A 14,836-nucleotide genomic window follows, 5' to 3' on the forward strand; every position below is an offset into this window, starting at 1 on the left:
TATTCCTTTATTGTGACAGCCAGAAAAAGCAAGCTGCCTGTTGTCACTTATTATGTACAATAATTAAATGTGTGGTTAACTAAGTCCTTCTAAAACAATTTAAGACCTAGTTTAAGAATTTAAAGCAACTATAACCAATTTATTTAGGCATGAATATTCTACATTTAGACTTCCTTAGTTCCAGTAATAAATGAATGTGATGATGGTATAATGGAGGCTGTGAGCAGATCTGTAAAAACGCTATTTGATTTCCTTTATTTTTTTAGATGTGGATGAATGCCTTGACAACAATGGGGGTTGTAACCAGATATGTGTGAATGAACCTGGATCCTACAGATGCGAGTGTAAATTAGGATATAAAATGACAGCAGATATGAAGACTTGCAAAGGTAATTAATTGCGTTTTTATATTTTGCCCTAGCAACAATGGTTACAAACGAAATGTGAATAGCAAGGGTTGTAATATGTCTTGTAAAATTATTTCAGTCTACGTTTACACTTATTTTAACATTGCTTTGGTCCTTAGGAAAGGCTGCAAGTGATATCTGTTAAACTGATTAAGACTGTTGTGTGTATTAAACACAGCTCAATTGTAACTTTCTGATAATTGTGTCGTAGTGAAATGCAAAAATGTTACCTTACGTCAATTAAACTACAAGCACTGTTTATGTAAGTTGGAACTTGAGTTATAGATATATCACTTTGGGAAGTACTTCCTAGAATATCTTCTTATTTTTTTAGATGTGGATGAATGCCTTGACAACAATGGAGGCTGTAACCAGATATGTGTGAATGAACCTGGATCCTACAGATGCGAGTGTAAATTAGGATATAAAATGACAGCAGATATGAAGACTTGTAAAGGTAAGTGTTTTTAAATCTTTGCAAAATGATGTCAACCATAGTCATGTGAATTATAGAAATGACCAGTGCTCTAAAATGATAGTACCTAACTATATGGTGTAATGATTTTTGATAAACTTTTAAGTACTGCAGGATCTATTAAACAGTCTTTAGAAACTTGATTTAAGATTCTTAATATATATGTCATATTGCAGATGTGGATGAATGCCTTGACAACAATGGGGGCTGTAACCAGATATGTGTGAATGAACCTGGATCCTACAGATGCGAGTGTAAATTAGGATATGAAATGACAGCAGATATGAAGACTTGTAAAGGTAACTCTTTTCATTTGCACCTGTGAAATAGCTTTTTATGTAAGAAGATTCTGCTACCAGTGGTTTGTAAAATATGTTCCTTTGCCTGAATTGTAAATCTTACCAGTTTCCTGGAGGATACTTTTTTGCTACATGTGTTAGCACCAACTGAAATTTTATTCTTGAATTTTTCAGACAAAGATGAATGTCTTGACAACAATGGTGGCTGTAATCAGATATGTGTGAACAAAGTTGGCTCATATGAATGCCAGTGCAAGACAGGTTACAAGATGAAACCAGATATGAAGACATGTGAAGGTAGAACCAAATATCCAAACAAGTCTTTTCACACGGCTTTATATTAAATTAGTAAAGTCTCATAGAAAAGAAAAAAAAAAAACCAAGCAAATTGTGCCAAAAACGATAAAAGAAATCTTTGGACAAATTTGGCACAATCACTCCATAATTTTTTTTGTTACTATCTTCCCCTTGAACCAAAAGAACATTGTAAAGGAATGAGAAAAAATGACAGAAAATATTTGGTAATATTCAATATGTAGTAATAGAAAAATGTGCCTAATGTAATTTTAACTTCCACAGATATCAATGAGTGCGACACGAACAATGGTGACTGCCAACAGATATGTAATAACGAAGATGGCTCACATTGGTGTTCATGTAAACCTGGATTCACACTCATGGCTGATGGAAAAATGTGCGAAAGTAAGTTGGCCCTACAAGTTTGTGATTTTTAGAATAACTATTTAGATGTTTTAATACTGTAAGTGTATAAGTTAAATCTTTGTGCTGGCTAAGAAATATAGATGATTTCATGATTTTTAATTAATTTGCATACACTGTAATAAATTTATTGCAAATTTATTCTCAATCAACCCTTTTCTGAGTAATTACTAAATTGAAAAGAAGAATATATTCAATATTTTTGGAAAATTGCTTGATTTTTAGATATTGATGACTGTGCTGGTGTCACATGCCATAATGGAGGGTCATGTAAGGATGAAGTGATGGGATATCATTGTCTCTGTGTCCTTGGATTTGTTGGAATACACTGTGAGACGAGTAAGTATAACAAATGTTCTGGGAGACAGGGAAGTATGAGATGAGTTATTAATGTAAAAAATTTTAATCCTTCTAATGCTGAATACACTTCTTACTATTGCTATGTGTGCAGTAGGTTAATTAATATGGTTAATGATTTCTCCTTTTAACTGCATCATTGACAGCCATGCCATATTCAGTGAAATAGTTTTGATGAAAGATTGAGAAATAATTCTGTCTGTTACAGATTTTGATGATTGTGCCGTAAAACCATGTCAAAATGATGGGACATGCAATGATGGTGTGAATTCATACACCTGTACCTGTACATCTGGATTTAAAGGAGATGACTGTGAAAAAGGTATATAACCATCCATATATATTCAGACCAATAGAAAATAAGCTATCAGTAGTAATGGCTGTTAATACTGCGCTGCTAGTGTTTAAAAAACTTCTCATTGACCAAGTTTTCACTTTTTTCTAGTTGCAGAATCTGTGAAAAAATGAAATAAATTGACATAACTTAAAGATTTTGCAAGCACCCATCTAATATATACATGGGTAGCTCCATCATTTTACCCCAAAGATACTGTCAAAATATATGCATGTGCTGTTCATTTCTCACTTACCCCAAAGGCCCAAAACCGCATACATGGGTATTTTGGAAATGTTGGTGTTTTGTACCATTTTGAACATCACTTCATGAAAAAGACCAAGATGTACATTCAGATACATTGGTTGGCTCTTGTTTGAGCTACTTTAGGGAATGTTTAAAAGGAATGCAAAGACATGATTTTTAGATGCATGTTTCAAAAACTAGAGACAAAATGGCAGCTTCTGATCACCTAAATATTACAATAAATTCCAGGTAACTTAAAAACTAAAACAAGGATCAAGATTAATTTTTTTGACTACAAACTTTAAGATAACTCGTGTTGCATAATTGTAATGAATTTTCAAGCAGAAATATAAAGAAATAAAAATATATTTGTGTATTGTAACATCCAGATTTTGATTTTCCTCTCTGGCTGTCAAATAAGAATTTAAATTTAAAGAGTCCATAATTCTAAGTAATTCAAATCATTTTAGATTTCTAAAGTAAGCTTTAGTTAGCCTGAAGTATTGTTTTTCTAAAAATGTTTGATCTTTGTATGTTATGTTTGCAAACAAAGTTACATGTATTTGTGCACATAAATTGGGGCCAGGGGAGGCTTCAAGGTTAGCACTATATGGTCTCTATGAGGTTAATAATTATGTGAGGAAATTAGAAACAATTGAAATATCCAGGGCTAGATGCTTATTAATTGGCCATCTACAAAGGTTGTCAACATGAAGAAGGAGAGTGATAGCAAAGTTGATAAATATACAGTCATCCTGGGTAGTCAAAATAAATAATCTTAGATTTTGAATTAAGATTTGTTTTATTCATAGATGCTGTTTTTAACTTTTAGAAAGTACCTCTATCTTTTTTTTAAAAAACAAACTGGTTAAATTCAATTAAATTTTTTTCTGAAACGGAGTAAAATTATTTTTCATGATTTTTTTATCTGTTGCAGGCTTATAAGTTTGATTAAAATGCTTGAATAAAGTGTACTAAAATTATATAAGTTTAGGACATTCATTCCATATGTACAAAAAGGGTCATTACATTATGCCTTTTAATTTCAGACATTGATGAGTGTGCAGTTGGCAATGGAGGCTGTGATCACAATTGTATCAATGATATAGGTTCATACCATTGTACTTGTAAATCTGGCTACATGTTGGAAGATGATGGCAGAGGATGCAGAGGTACAGCAATGGTTTATGATGAATCTTCTGTTTGAAACTAATTCATAAAAGATAACATATGTATTTGAATGACTGTTATTTAAGAATATTCTGGGCATGGGATAATGCATCTGACATTTGTTTAATTTTATACTTATACATTGTGTGCCAACTTTGATGTACTTAAAAAAGGTAGACCACTGATTTAATAAATGAACTGTGACATTTCAGACATAGATGAATGTCTTGACAACAATGGTGGTTGTAATCAGATATGTGTGAACAAAAATGGCTCATATGAATGCCAGTGCAAGGATGGATACAAAATGAAACCAGATCAGAGAACATGTGAAGGTAATGTCTTAAGTGCAACCTTCTATATAAATAAAAAGATTAGTATTATATAGCTGGAGCTATGAAGTGTACACTGTGGTATAGATATTGAATCATCATATATCTTTGTTGGATTATAACCCCTTAAGTTCAAATTGGATGTTTTATGTCAAAAAACCAAGCTTGTCAGTTACGTGTTTAGATATTATGTGGATAACATTTAAAACTTCTGAAAATTCAGATGTGAATGAATGCCTTGACCAGAATGGAGGCTGTAATCAAAAGTGCCTGAATAATGACGGCAGCTATGAATGCCAATGTGAAGCAGGATACAGAATGACAGCAGATATGAAGACCTGTGAAGGTAACAATAAATTTTGAAACTTTGTAACTGAATCCCAATGTACAAAAAGACTTATTCACTATTTATTTTTGATATCGTATCTAGATATAAATTGTGGAGTATGCTTGTGTGCCATTAAATATTTTAAAATGTTACTGATATGATATTATTCCGTGTCATTATTTGCTTTGATTCCATTTTTCATATTTCATATTTCAGACATAAATGAGTGTGACAACAACAATGGTGGTTGCAATCAGATATGTGAGAACAGTCCTGGCTCCTATGATTGTAAATGCAAGGACGGATACAGAATGAAAAGTGACATGAAAACTTGTGAAGGTAATGTCAACATGTCTATTTTTGTATCTATTTGAATAAAAATGTCAGAAAACTGTTTTGAAAATAATTATGTGAGAAATGTTGAGAAAACTCCATTGATTGATAACATCTCTGGTGTTTTTAGTATCTATGAAATTGAAGTTCTTGTCATATGATATTTATATTTTCAGATATCAATGAGTGTGATACAAATAATGGTGGCTGTGAGCAAGACTGTAATAATGAAGATGGAGGATACTATTGTTCATGTATTCCGGGTTTCACTCTCATGGCTGACGGCAAAATGTGTGAAAGTAAGTTAGTTTGGTGGTACAGATGCATGGTGAAACAGGTGACATTTCATTGTTAGTGCATCACTTTCTAAATAAACTCCAGTTCTATTGACAATCCAAGGTTTTTTTTTTTACATTTTCAGTGGTTGCTGTTTAACTGTATGTATTCAGGAATTTATGTACAAGTTGATAATTTATTGAAATTTATCATTATAATAAATAATAAGTTTATTAAGGTAGACTGTATATGCATATGTATTTAATGTCTGCTTCAGATGTTGATGATTGTCTTGATGTCACATGTCTAAATGGAGGCACATGTGAGGACAAAGTGTTGGGTTACCAATGTCATTGTGTCCTTGGATTTACTGGCAAACACTGTGAAACAGGTAAGTGCTATTTTAAGTTTCTGAGGCTAATATTTTTTTTTGTGTTCTCATTTTATAAGAACAGCCTATGGTGATTTGAACCATTGCAGTCATTTTTAATTTACTTTGGTAGGATTAAATAAATTACTATCAAGTAACCAAGATATATTTACCCATGTACACTTATTTGTTTGTTAAATGCTACAACTGTGTATAATTTTTTTATAGACATTGATGACTGTGCAGGAAAACCATGTCAAAATGAAGGGACATGCAATGATGGTGTGAATTCCTACACCTGTACCTGTGCATCAGGATTTAAAGGAGATGACTGTGAAAAAGGTAACAGTCAGTTTGTAGAGTTCATAGAGTCCATTTCTTGACTAAAAAATGAACAGATATGAATCGATGAATTGATGAAATTCAAAGGTTTTGAATTTGCATTTGACATAATGAGAAGTTTGCAGGAGATTGTAGAGAAAAATTTAACAGGCATGATTTTAAACTGTGTAAAATTGTTTCATAAGCAATTAAGTTTGTCAAGAGGTGGTAAAATTCATTATCCTTTGTGATATTAATTCATTGCATATGTCTGATAAAATATGATCAAAAAGTGTTACTTGTCATCAGATTGTTTCAACAAGAAGTGCCTTCTTTTCTTGACTTGTTTTTGAAAACTAACAACTTGTCAATTTAAGTTCAGTTTAGGTTTTCAGTTCTTCTGCAGACAAAACTTTTTTTAAACTTATAAATCTTCATTTCTGTTGCTTTTTTTTTTTAATTAAAGTCATTAGATTGTGGTATATTTGTGATCTTAGTCATGAAAAAAAAACTTTTGCTAATATTAATTATATAGATAGTGTTTCTGTTTTTGATTACCAAACATGCTCTTCCTGTAAAATTGATGATATATGTTTTTTACTTGATCCCTTTTTGACTTCAGATATTGATGAGTGTGCAGTTGACAATGGAGGCTGTGCACACAATTGTATCAATGAGATTGGTTCATACCACTGTACTTGTAATACTGGCTTCATGTTGGAAGATGATGGCAAAGGATGCAAAGGTATGGCAACGTAATGCAACATTTATTGGAAACTGAGTCCTAAATATTGCAGATATTTTTGAAAGTAAAAAAAGTTACAGATGGTGGGTTCATTATCCATCATTTGGTATAAATATTTACCTTAGCTCATATGGTTATTTTATGATTATTCAAAATAACAATGTTTCAGACAAAGATGAATGTCTTGACAACAATGGTGGCTGTAATCAGATATGTGTGAACAAAGCTGGCTCATATGAATGCCAGTGCAAGACAGGTTACAAGATGAAACCAGATATGAAGACATGTGAAGGTAATCCATTAAGTACAACCGTCTATATTAATAATTGGATCAGTATTAGATGCAGTTTGAACAATAAGAAAATGTTTACTTTGTTGTAAATCATGAACTAATACTAATCTTTGTTGGATGTTAATCTCAGAAATTTATATTGAATCCGTTATGTCAAAAATTTTAGCTTGTCAGCTTTTTTGGAAACTAGATATGATGCGGATATCATCTCATACTTCTCTTAATAATTTAGATGTAAATGAGTGCTTTGAACATAATGACCACTATAATTTTAAAAAACCTGAACAAAAATGGCAGCTATAAGTGCTATAGATTCTTTATGTATTTGATATTAAAGATGTGGATGAATGCCTTGACAACAATGGAGGCTGTAACCAGATATGTGTGAATGAACCTGGATCCTACAAATGCCAGTGTAAATTAGGATATAAAATGACAGCAGATATGAAGACTTGTGAAGGTAGCTAAGTATTTATAAATTTTGAAATAACAATTTTCTTCTGTTACGATAATTCAATTTCAAGAAAGCCTTTTTTCTCTATACTTATATTTTGTAATGCATTAAGGTAAAATATATTTGTGTGAAAACTTACATTTAAAAATATTAGTGGCATGATTTCATTTGTTGTCAATTGTTGCATAGATATTATTCTTTTTTTAGACATGAATGAGTGTGATGACAACAATGGTGGTTGCAATCAGATATGTGAGAACAGTGTTGGCTCCTATGATTGTAAATGTAAGGACGGATACAGAATGACAAGTGACATGAAAACTTGTAAAGGTATTGTCAACATTTCTATTTTTGATATGGTACATGCAAAGAAAGTCAGAAAAATTCTTTGAAAGTAATTTTGTGTGCTCTGTTGAAAAAGACGCTCCATTGATTAATAACATGTTCAGTATTATTTATTATCTTTGAAATTGAATTTCTTGACATCCCTTAGATATCAACGAGTGTGATACAAATAATGGTGGCTGTGAACAGAACTGTAATAATGAAGACGGAGGATACTATTGTTCATGTATTGCTGGATTCACTCTCATGGCTGATGGCAAAATGTGTGAAAGTAAGATAAGTTTGGTCATGCAAATACATGACTGTAGTAATTTTTCTTTCATTTTCTGTGCATAAAATTGTAAATTCACTCCAGATCTGTTGAAAATTACTTCATTTTTTTGTTTGTTTTTCAAGGTTTTATTATATGTATTCTGAAGGTTATAGACACATTGAATAATTTATTAAAAATAAGACTTGTGAACTGTTGTAACTTATTTGTAAGTATATTAAGGCATATTAAGATAAAATATATTTTTCTTTGTGTCTTTAGATGATGATGATTGTATTGGTGTCATCTGCAAGAATGGAGGTACTTGCATAGATAAAGTGTTGGGTTTCAAATGTGCCTGTGTCCTTGGGTTTATTGGAGAATACTGCGGAACAAGTAAGTATGATTTTCAGATTGTGAGTCTGATATTTAACTTATATAATGTATTACATTTTCATCTTCATGGTACTGTTTATGAAATTTGAACCTTTATTTTTTGAAAATTGAATAAGGTTTTAAGGAATGGCTAGGAAAATAACATCTTATGTGTACCCAATTAATCAAGTTTGTTAATGTCCAGGTGATTGCTTTAATTCTGCTTTACCTTATTTCCCTTTCATGGCTGTAATAAGGCATATATTGTAAATAGTTTATTTAAGAATAAAAAGGATTTCCAGGAAGCACATTTTAAGTGGTGGATGTTTATCTCCAATTTAAAGTGAATTGATTCATATTTTGATATGCCTGTGGTAAGTATTTCTTCTTCATATTTAAACATAGTGAAAGAAAATCTGTAGAATTAAGTCTAATGTTATGCTTTTTATTTGTGCCAGATGTCAATGACTGCGCAGGAGGACCGTGTGAAAATGAAGGGACATGCATTGATGGTGTGAATTCCTACACCTGTACCTGTGCATCAGGTTACGAAGGAGATAACTGTGAAAAAGGTAACATTCAGTTTATGTAACACCTTTTTCGTTGTCCCAAACTAGAAAAGCACTCAGATAGTGCAGACCTATCAGCAAAACAGACTTGAATGTGAAGTATTTTACAGTTTTTGTTCATAGAATGTTTCCTTTAGGCTTCGTTCACATGGCGAAATTACTGGCAGCGCAAGCCAGTTACTATAAGTAACTGGCTCGCGCTATGTTGTTAATGTTGTTCTAATTTTATTATACTTAATTTGAACAATGACAATTTAATTAAGTAAAATAATTTGATTTATTTATGACCTTACTTGTGTAACAAAATATCCTGTAAATGTATGTATTTTATGTATGAAGATTGTTTCTATTTTTGTTCCCCCAAAAGCATATAATTAAAATTATTCCTTTTTTTCCCAAACATTTTACTGCACACACTGTAAACACTGATGATATGATATGATTTGTTATTTAATGACATTCCTGTTCTTTTTCAGATATTGATGAGTGTGCAGTTGACAATGGAGGTTGTGCACACAATTGTACCAATGAAGATGGTTCATACTACTGTACTTGTAAATCTGGCTTCATGTTGGAAGATGATGGCAAAGGATGCAAAGGTATGGCAAAAGTTTATGAGAAATTATTTTTTTAATATAACAGATTTTAATCATTGGAGTTGAAGAGGACAAGAAGCAGATTTTTGGGGTTATTCATCTAACAAAACACTCTTTTTATCATATTTAGCATATTTTTACAACATCATGTACGTAGTAGATTTTTAATGTCATGAACTTTAAATATTTTTTTTATTCTTTTTTCTTTGTTCTTCACATTTTGTGCATTCTTTTACATGATAGATAGATTACTGATATTTTATTAATTGTATTGCGGTACATGTATTTCAGACATAGATGAATGTCTAAAGGACAATGGTGGTTGTAATCAGATATGTGTGAACAAAGCTGGCTCATATGAATGCCAGTGTACAAAAGGATACAAAATGAAACCAGATATGAAGACATGTGAAGGTAATACTTGAAACAGCTTTTTGTTTAGCAAAGATAAATATGAAGTTAATTGAAAATTAGAAGATTTATATATACAGAGAGAGCGATGAAAACAATTAACTATAACATATCTTTTGTGAATCATAATCTCAAAAGAATATAGAGTGAATATTGTCATAAATTATAATATATACAGTTTTCTTTTCAACTATGTTAAGAAATGAGGTTTTATATGGTTAAGTATTATTTAGTACTATTAATAATTCAGATGTGGATGAATGTCTTGACAACAACGGTGGCTGTAACCAAATATGTGAGAATGAACCTGGATCCTACAGATGCGAATGTAAAGCGGGATACAAAATGACAGCAGATATGAAGACTTGTGAAGGTAACAATATTAGAGTATGCATTCACTTTCTAATATTCCATTAAGATAATTGCATAAAAATTGCATAGATTGTTTTTGAAGTATCTCATTGCTTTCCCACTTGCTTTTATGACAGACATAAATGAGTGTGACGACAACAATGGTGGTTGCAATCAGATATGTGAGAACAGTCCTGGCTCCTATGATTGTAAATGCAAGGATGGATACAGAATGACAAGTGACATGAAAACTTGTGAAGGTAATGTCAACATTCAGAATTTTTTCATGTTAAAAAATGTCAAAAATTTCGCTTTCAAAAGTAATAGGGTGTATGTTTGGTTGGGAAAGACAACTCATTGCTTAAAAGATCTGTGATTATAAAGTTATTGTCAGATGATATTTTATTCCTCAGATATCAATGAGTGTGATACAAATAATGGTGACTGTGAACAGAACTGTAACAATGAAGATGGAGGATACTATTGTTCATGTATTCCTGGATTCACTCTCATGGCTGACGGCAAAATGTGTGAAAGTAAGATAGGTTTGGTCTTGCAAATACATTATAAGTTGCTCTTATAATGTTCATTGCATTCTTAATTCGGTTGACATCTGTTGATAATCCATTTTTTTTTTGCATTTTTTTTTATTGTCAAGCGTTCAGTTGAATTATTTATCGAAGTTTATATTCAGAATGTGATGAGCATGCTTAAACGAGATTAAGATATTAAAAAACATTTCTTTTTTAATGCGTGCTTCCAGATGATGATGACTGTCTTGGTGTCACATGTCAAAATGGAGGCACATGTGAGGACAAAGTGTTGGGTTTCCATTGTAATTGTGTCCTTGGATTTACTGGAATAAACTGTGAAACAGGTAAGTGTCATTTTCAGTTTGTTAGTCTGATATGAAGCTCATGTAATTTTCCGCATTCTCATTTTGATAGAACTGCCAGTGAAAATATGAACCATTGTCTTCATTTTAAATCTTAGTAAGATTAAAGAATTTTCTATCAAGGCACCCAAATGTATGAACCCTTTGTGCAAGTTAGTTAATATCTACTAGTAGGTATTAGTTTGTCATAATGCTACAGTTGCGTATGATTTATTTTTACTAGATATTGATAACTGTGTGGATAATCCATGTCAAAATGGAGGAACGTGCATTGATGGTGTGAATTCCTACACCTGTACCTGTGCATCAGGATTTAAAGGAGATGACTGTGAAAAAGGTAACAGTCAGTTTGTAGAGAACATAGAATTCATTTCTTGTCTTAAAAAATATGACCAAATTTCATCAGATGTGTGATTTGCAGGTTTTGTAATATAGGACACCTAAGGTGAAATTATCAGATATTTTTGCAGGGCTGATATACCATATTACATACATATAGTAGTCAGTTTGAGAAAGACCATCAAACTTGAGAGTGAAGGATGTGTGCTTAAAGATCTGTGTATTGACACAGTATTTGCCAATAGTTAATAAGTTTAGTATTTTCTCATAATTATTACCCCCCCTCTCTCTCTCTATGAACTATTTGGTTAACTTGATTTTAGTTTGTTAGTCATGTCACTTTAACGTTGTTAAATGACATACCTTTTGACCTCAGATATTGATGAGTGTGCAGTTGACAATGGAGGCTGTGCACACAATTGTATCAATGAGATTGGTTCATACCACTGTACTTGTAATACTGGCTTCATGTTGGAAGATGATGGCAAAGGATGCAAAGGTATGGCAACATAATGCAACATTTATTTGAAACTGAGTCCTAAATATTGCAGAGATTTTTGAAAGTAAAAAAAGTAACAGATGGTGGGTTCATTATCCATCATTTGGTATAAATATTTACCTTAGCTCATATGGTTATTTTATGATTATTCAAAATAACAATGTTTCAGACAAAGATGAATGTCTTGACAACAATGGTGGCTGTAATCAGATATGTGTGAACAAAGTAGGCTCATATGAATGCCAGTGCAAGACGGGTTACAAGATGAAACCAGATCAGAAAACATGTGAAGGTAATTAGTTCAATACAAGCTTCTTTTCATATAAAGATCAGTATTGAATACAGTTTGAACAACCAGAAAATGCTTACTGTGATATAGACTTTGAATTGTTAGTAAACTATGTTGGATGATAACCCCCCAAATTGAATATTAACTTGATGTCAAAAATTTAAGCTTGTCAGTTGTATCAGGGGCGGATTTAGGCCGTCTTCTGGGTCTTCCGGAAGACAGTCAGATTTTCAAGTTTACATTGATGGGTATCTAATTTTTTTTCTGTCGGAAGACAGTCAAAAATGAAGGATGAAGCAACAAAGATAATTTGGAAGACTGTCAGAAAATATCTTTGGGTCCGCCCCTGTGTATAGGGAATTTATATATTATGTGGATACATGTCATACCTCTTAATGATTCAGATGTGAATGAATGCCTTGACCAGAATGGAGGCTGTAATCAAAAGTGCCTGAACAATGACGGCAGCTATGAATGCCAATGTGAAGCAGGATACAGAATGACAGCAGATATGAAGACCTGTGAAGGTAACTAAATAACAATAAATCTTGAAATGTTATTATTTCTATAAAGATATTTGATAGACAAGAAAACATTTGAAATTACATTTAGATGTATGATTTAAACAATATATTTGTGTGTGTGTGTCAATTTATATTTGATATTGTTGTTTTTCATTTGTTGCTTTGATACCATTTTTCAGACATAAATGAGTGTGATGACAACAATGGTGGTTGTAATCAGATATGTGAGAACAATCCTGGCTCCTATGATTGTAAATGCAACAAAGGATACAGAATGACAGAAGACATGAAAACTTGTGAAGGTAATACATACAATTCAAATTTTTTGGTTATAATCTATATAAAAGATTGGTAAGATTATAATATTTGAAAGTCATACAGGTGCAAGTGCTATTGAAAAGTTCCATTTATTGTTAAGACCTTTTTTTTCATATTTTTGGATTAATAAATCTAATATATTTTATCCCTCAGATGTCAATGAGTGTGATACAAATAAGTCACTTTAATATTGTTGATATGGGATGTTAAATAACAACAAACCTTTTTAATTTCAGATATTGATGAGTGTGCAGTTGACAATGGAGGCTGTGCACACAATTGTAGCAATGAGATTGGTTCATACTACTGTACTTGTAATTCTGGCTTCATGTTGGAAGATGATGGCAAAGGATGCAAAGGTATGGCATTGGTTTATGACGTATCTTCTGTTAGACGGTAATGAAAGATAACAGATATATTTGAATCATTGGAATAGTAGAAGATTCTGGGGTAACATATCTGACACTTGCTTATAATTTTATAGCACACATTTTTGTACCACATTTCATGTACTTTTGAAAGGTGACCAGTGACCACTGATCTAATGAATGAGCTGTATTTTGGTGTTTCAGACATAGATGAATGTCTTGAAAACAATGGTGGTTGTAATCAGATATGTCTGAACAAAGCTGGCTCATATGAATGCCAGTGTACAAAAGGATACAAAATGAAACCAGATATGAAAACATGTGAAGGTAATATATAAAGTACAACCCACTTTATAAATAATAAGAACAGTATTAAACACAGTTTGAACAACCAAAATATGTTTACTGTGATATTGACTTTAAATTGTTACTTATCTGTGTTGGATGATAATCCCTTAAGTTCAAAGTGAATGTGGTTTAATGTAAAAATATTCAAACTTGTCAGCTGTGTTAAGTAATGATATAATGTGCATATACCATATACCTTTTTAAAAATTCAGACGTGGATGAATGCCTTGATCGGAATGGTGGCTGTAATCAAATATGCTTAAACAAAAATGGCAGCTATGAATGCCAGTGTGAAGCAGGACACAGAATGACAGCAGACATGAAGACTTGTGAAGGTAACTAATAACAATAAGTTTTGATTTTTTTTTTTTTTTTTTTTTTTTTTTTTTTTTTTTTGTAAAAAAAAATTGTGATTAACAAGGAAACATTCGAAATTACAATAACATTTAAATGTATAATAAGAATTATGTGTGAGAGAATTAATATTTGATAATGGAGGGCATGCACTGATGATGTGAATATGTGCACCTGTACTTGTGTGCATCTGGTTATGAAGGAGATGACTAGACAAAAGGTAAATAGGTTTTTATCGAAAATCCTTTTTTTATTAGTTTGTCATTTCAAAGTCAAGGGTAGGTGCCATAGCCCTGGTATGAGAGTAGATGTATTTATTGTGGAACAGTAAATTTTTACCAGTGAAGATATTTCCAGTAAAAATGTTAATAAGTTCTTGTTTGATGCATGTGTAGCAGAACTTTATCTTCCCCATGAATGGGTTCACAGAAGGCAATGTAACAGTAACCATTGTGATAATGTCAAAGATGTCTAGTGCATTTCTATACCAAATTCTTGTAAAATGTGACATTTGAATACTCAATGAATATTTTGACACAGTTTGAA

The 14,836-nt window shown here is 31.8% G+C and overlaps 1 protein-coding gene across 11 annotated transcripts in view; it reads left to right on the plus strand.

Moving 5' to 3' along the window:
* The window catches only part of LOC106160932 (uncharacterized), a 60,469-nt gene that overhangs the window by 26,086 nt on the left and 19,547 nt on the right, over positions 1-14,836 (plus strand). The window contains exons 41-75 of one of the 11 annotated variants that reach the window (XM_086994379.1): positions 267-389; positions 742-864; positions 1,059-1,181; positions 1,356-1,478; positions 1,761-1,883; positions 2,127-2,240; positions 2,467-2,580; positions 3,888-4,010; positions 4,221-4,343; positions 4,564-4,686; positions 4,885-5,007; positions 5,178-5,300; positions 5,555-5,668; positions 5,876-5,989; positions 6,591-6,713; positions 6,883-7,005; positions 7,343-7,465; positions 7,667-7,789; positions 7,953-8,075; positions 8,337-8,450; positions 8,888-9,001; positions 9,475-9,597; positions 9,886-10,008; positions 10,256-10,378; positions 10,494-10,616; positions 10,770-10,892; positions 11,120-11,233; positions 11,475-11,588; positions 11,967-12,089; positions 12,259-12,381; positions 12,783-12,905; positions 13,082-13,204; positions 13,457-13,579; positions 13,793-13,915; positions 14,149-14,271. In XM_086994379.1, coding sequence (XP_086850505.1) covers positions 267-389; positions 742-864; positions 1,059-1,181; positions 1,356-1,478; positions 1,761-1,883; positions 2,127-2,240; positions 2,467-2,580; positions 3,888-4,010; positions 4,221-4,343; positions 4,564-4,686; positions 4,885-5,007; positions 5,178-5,300; positions 5,555-5,668; positions 5,876-5,989; positions 6,591-6,713; positions 6,883-7,005; positions 7,343-7,465; positions 7,667-7,789; positions 7,953-8,075; positions 8,337-8,450; positions 8,888-9,001; positions 9,475-9,597; positions 9,886-10,008; positions 10,256-10,378; positions 10,494-10,616; positions 10,770-10,892; positions 11,120-11,233; positions 11,475-11,588; positions 11,967-12,089; positions 12,259-12,381; positions 12,783-12,905; positions 13,082-13,204; positions 13,457-13,579; positions 13,793-13,915; positions 14,149-14,271 — 4,233 coding nt within the window. The remainder of the gene's footprint in view (positions 1-266; positions 390-741; positions 865-1,058; positions 1,182-1,355; positions 1,479-1,760; positions 1,884-2,126; positions 2,241-2,466; positions 2,581-3,887; positions 4,011-4,220; positions 4,344-4,563; positions 4,687-4,884; positions 5,008-5,177; positions 5,301-5,554; positions 5,669-5,875; positions 5,990-6,590; positions 6,714-6,882; positions 7,006-7,342; positions 7,466-7,666; positions 7,790-7,952; positions 8,076-8,336; positions 8,451-8,887; positions 9,002-9,474; positions 9,598-9,885; positions 10,009-10,255; positions 10,379-10,493; positions 10,617-10,769; positions 10,893-11,119; positions 11,234-11,474; positions 11,589-11,966; positions 12,090-12,258; positions 12,382-12,782; positions 12,906-13,081; positions 13,205-13,456; positions 13,580-13,792; positions 13,916-14,148; positions 14,272-14,836) is intronic. The other 10 variants (XM_086994387.1, XM_086994395.1, XM_086994401.1 and 7 more) reach the window with 10 other exon arrangements.

This window comes from Lingula anatina, chromosome 1 (genome assembly GCF_051362555.1).
Source record: "Lingula anatina isolate TDL-2025a chromosome 1, LinAna3.0, whole genome shotgun sequence".
Taxonomy (NCBI): Eukaryota; Metazoa; Brachiopoda; class Lingulata; order Lingulida; family Lingulidae; genus Lingula; species Lingula anatina.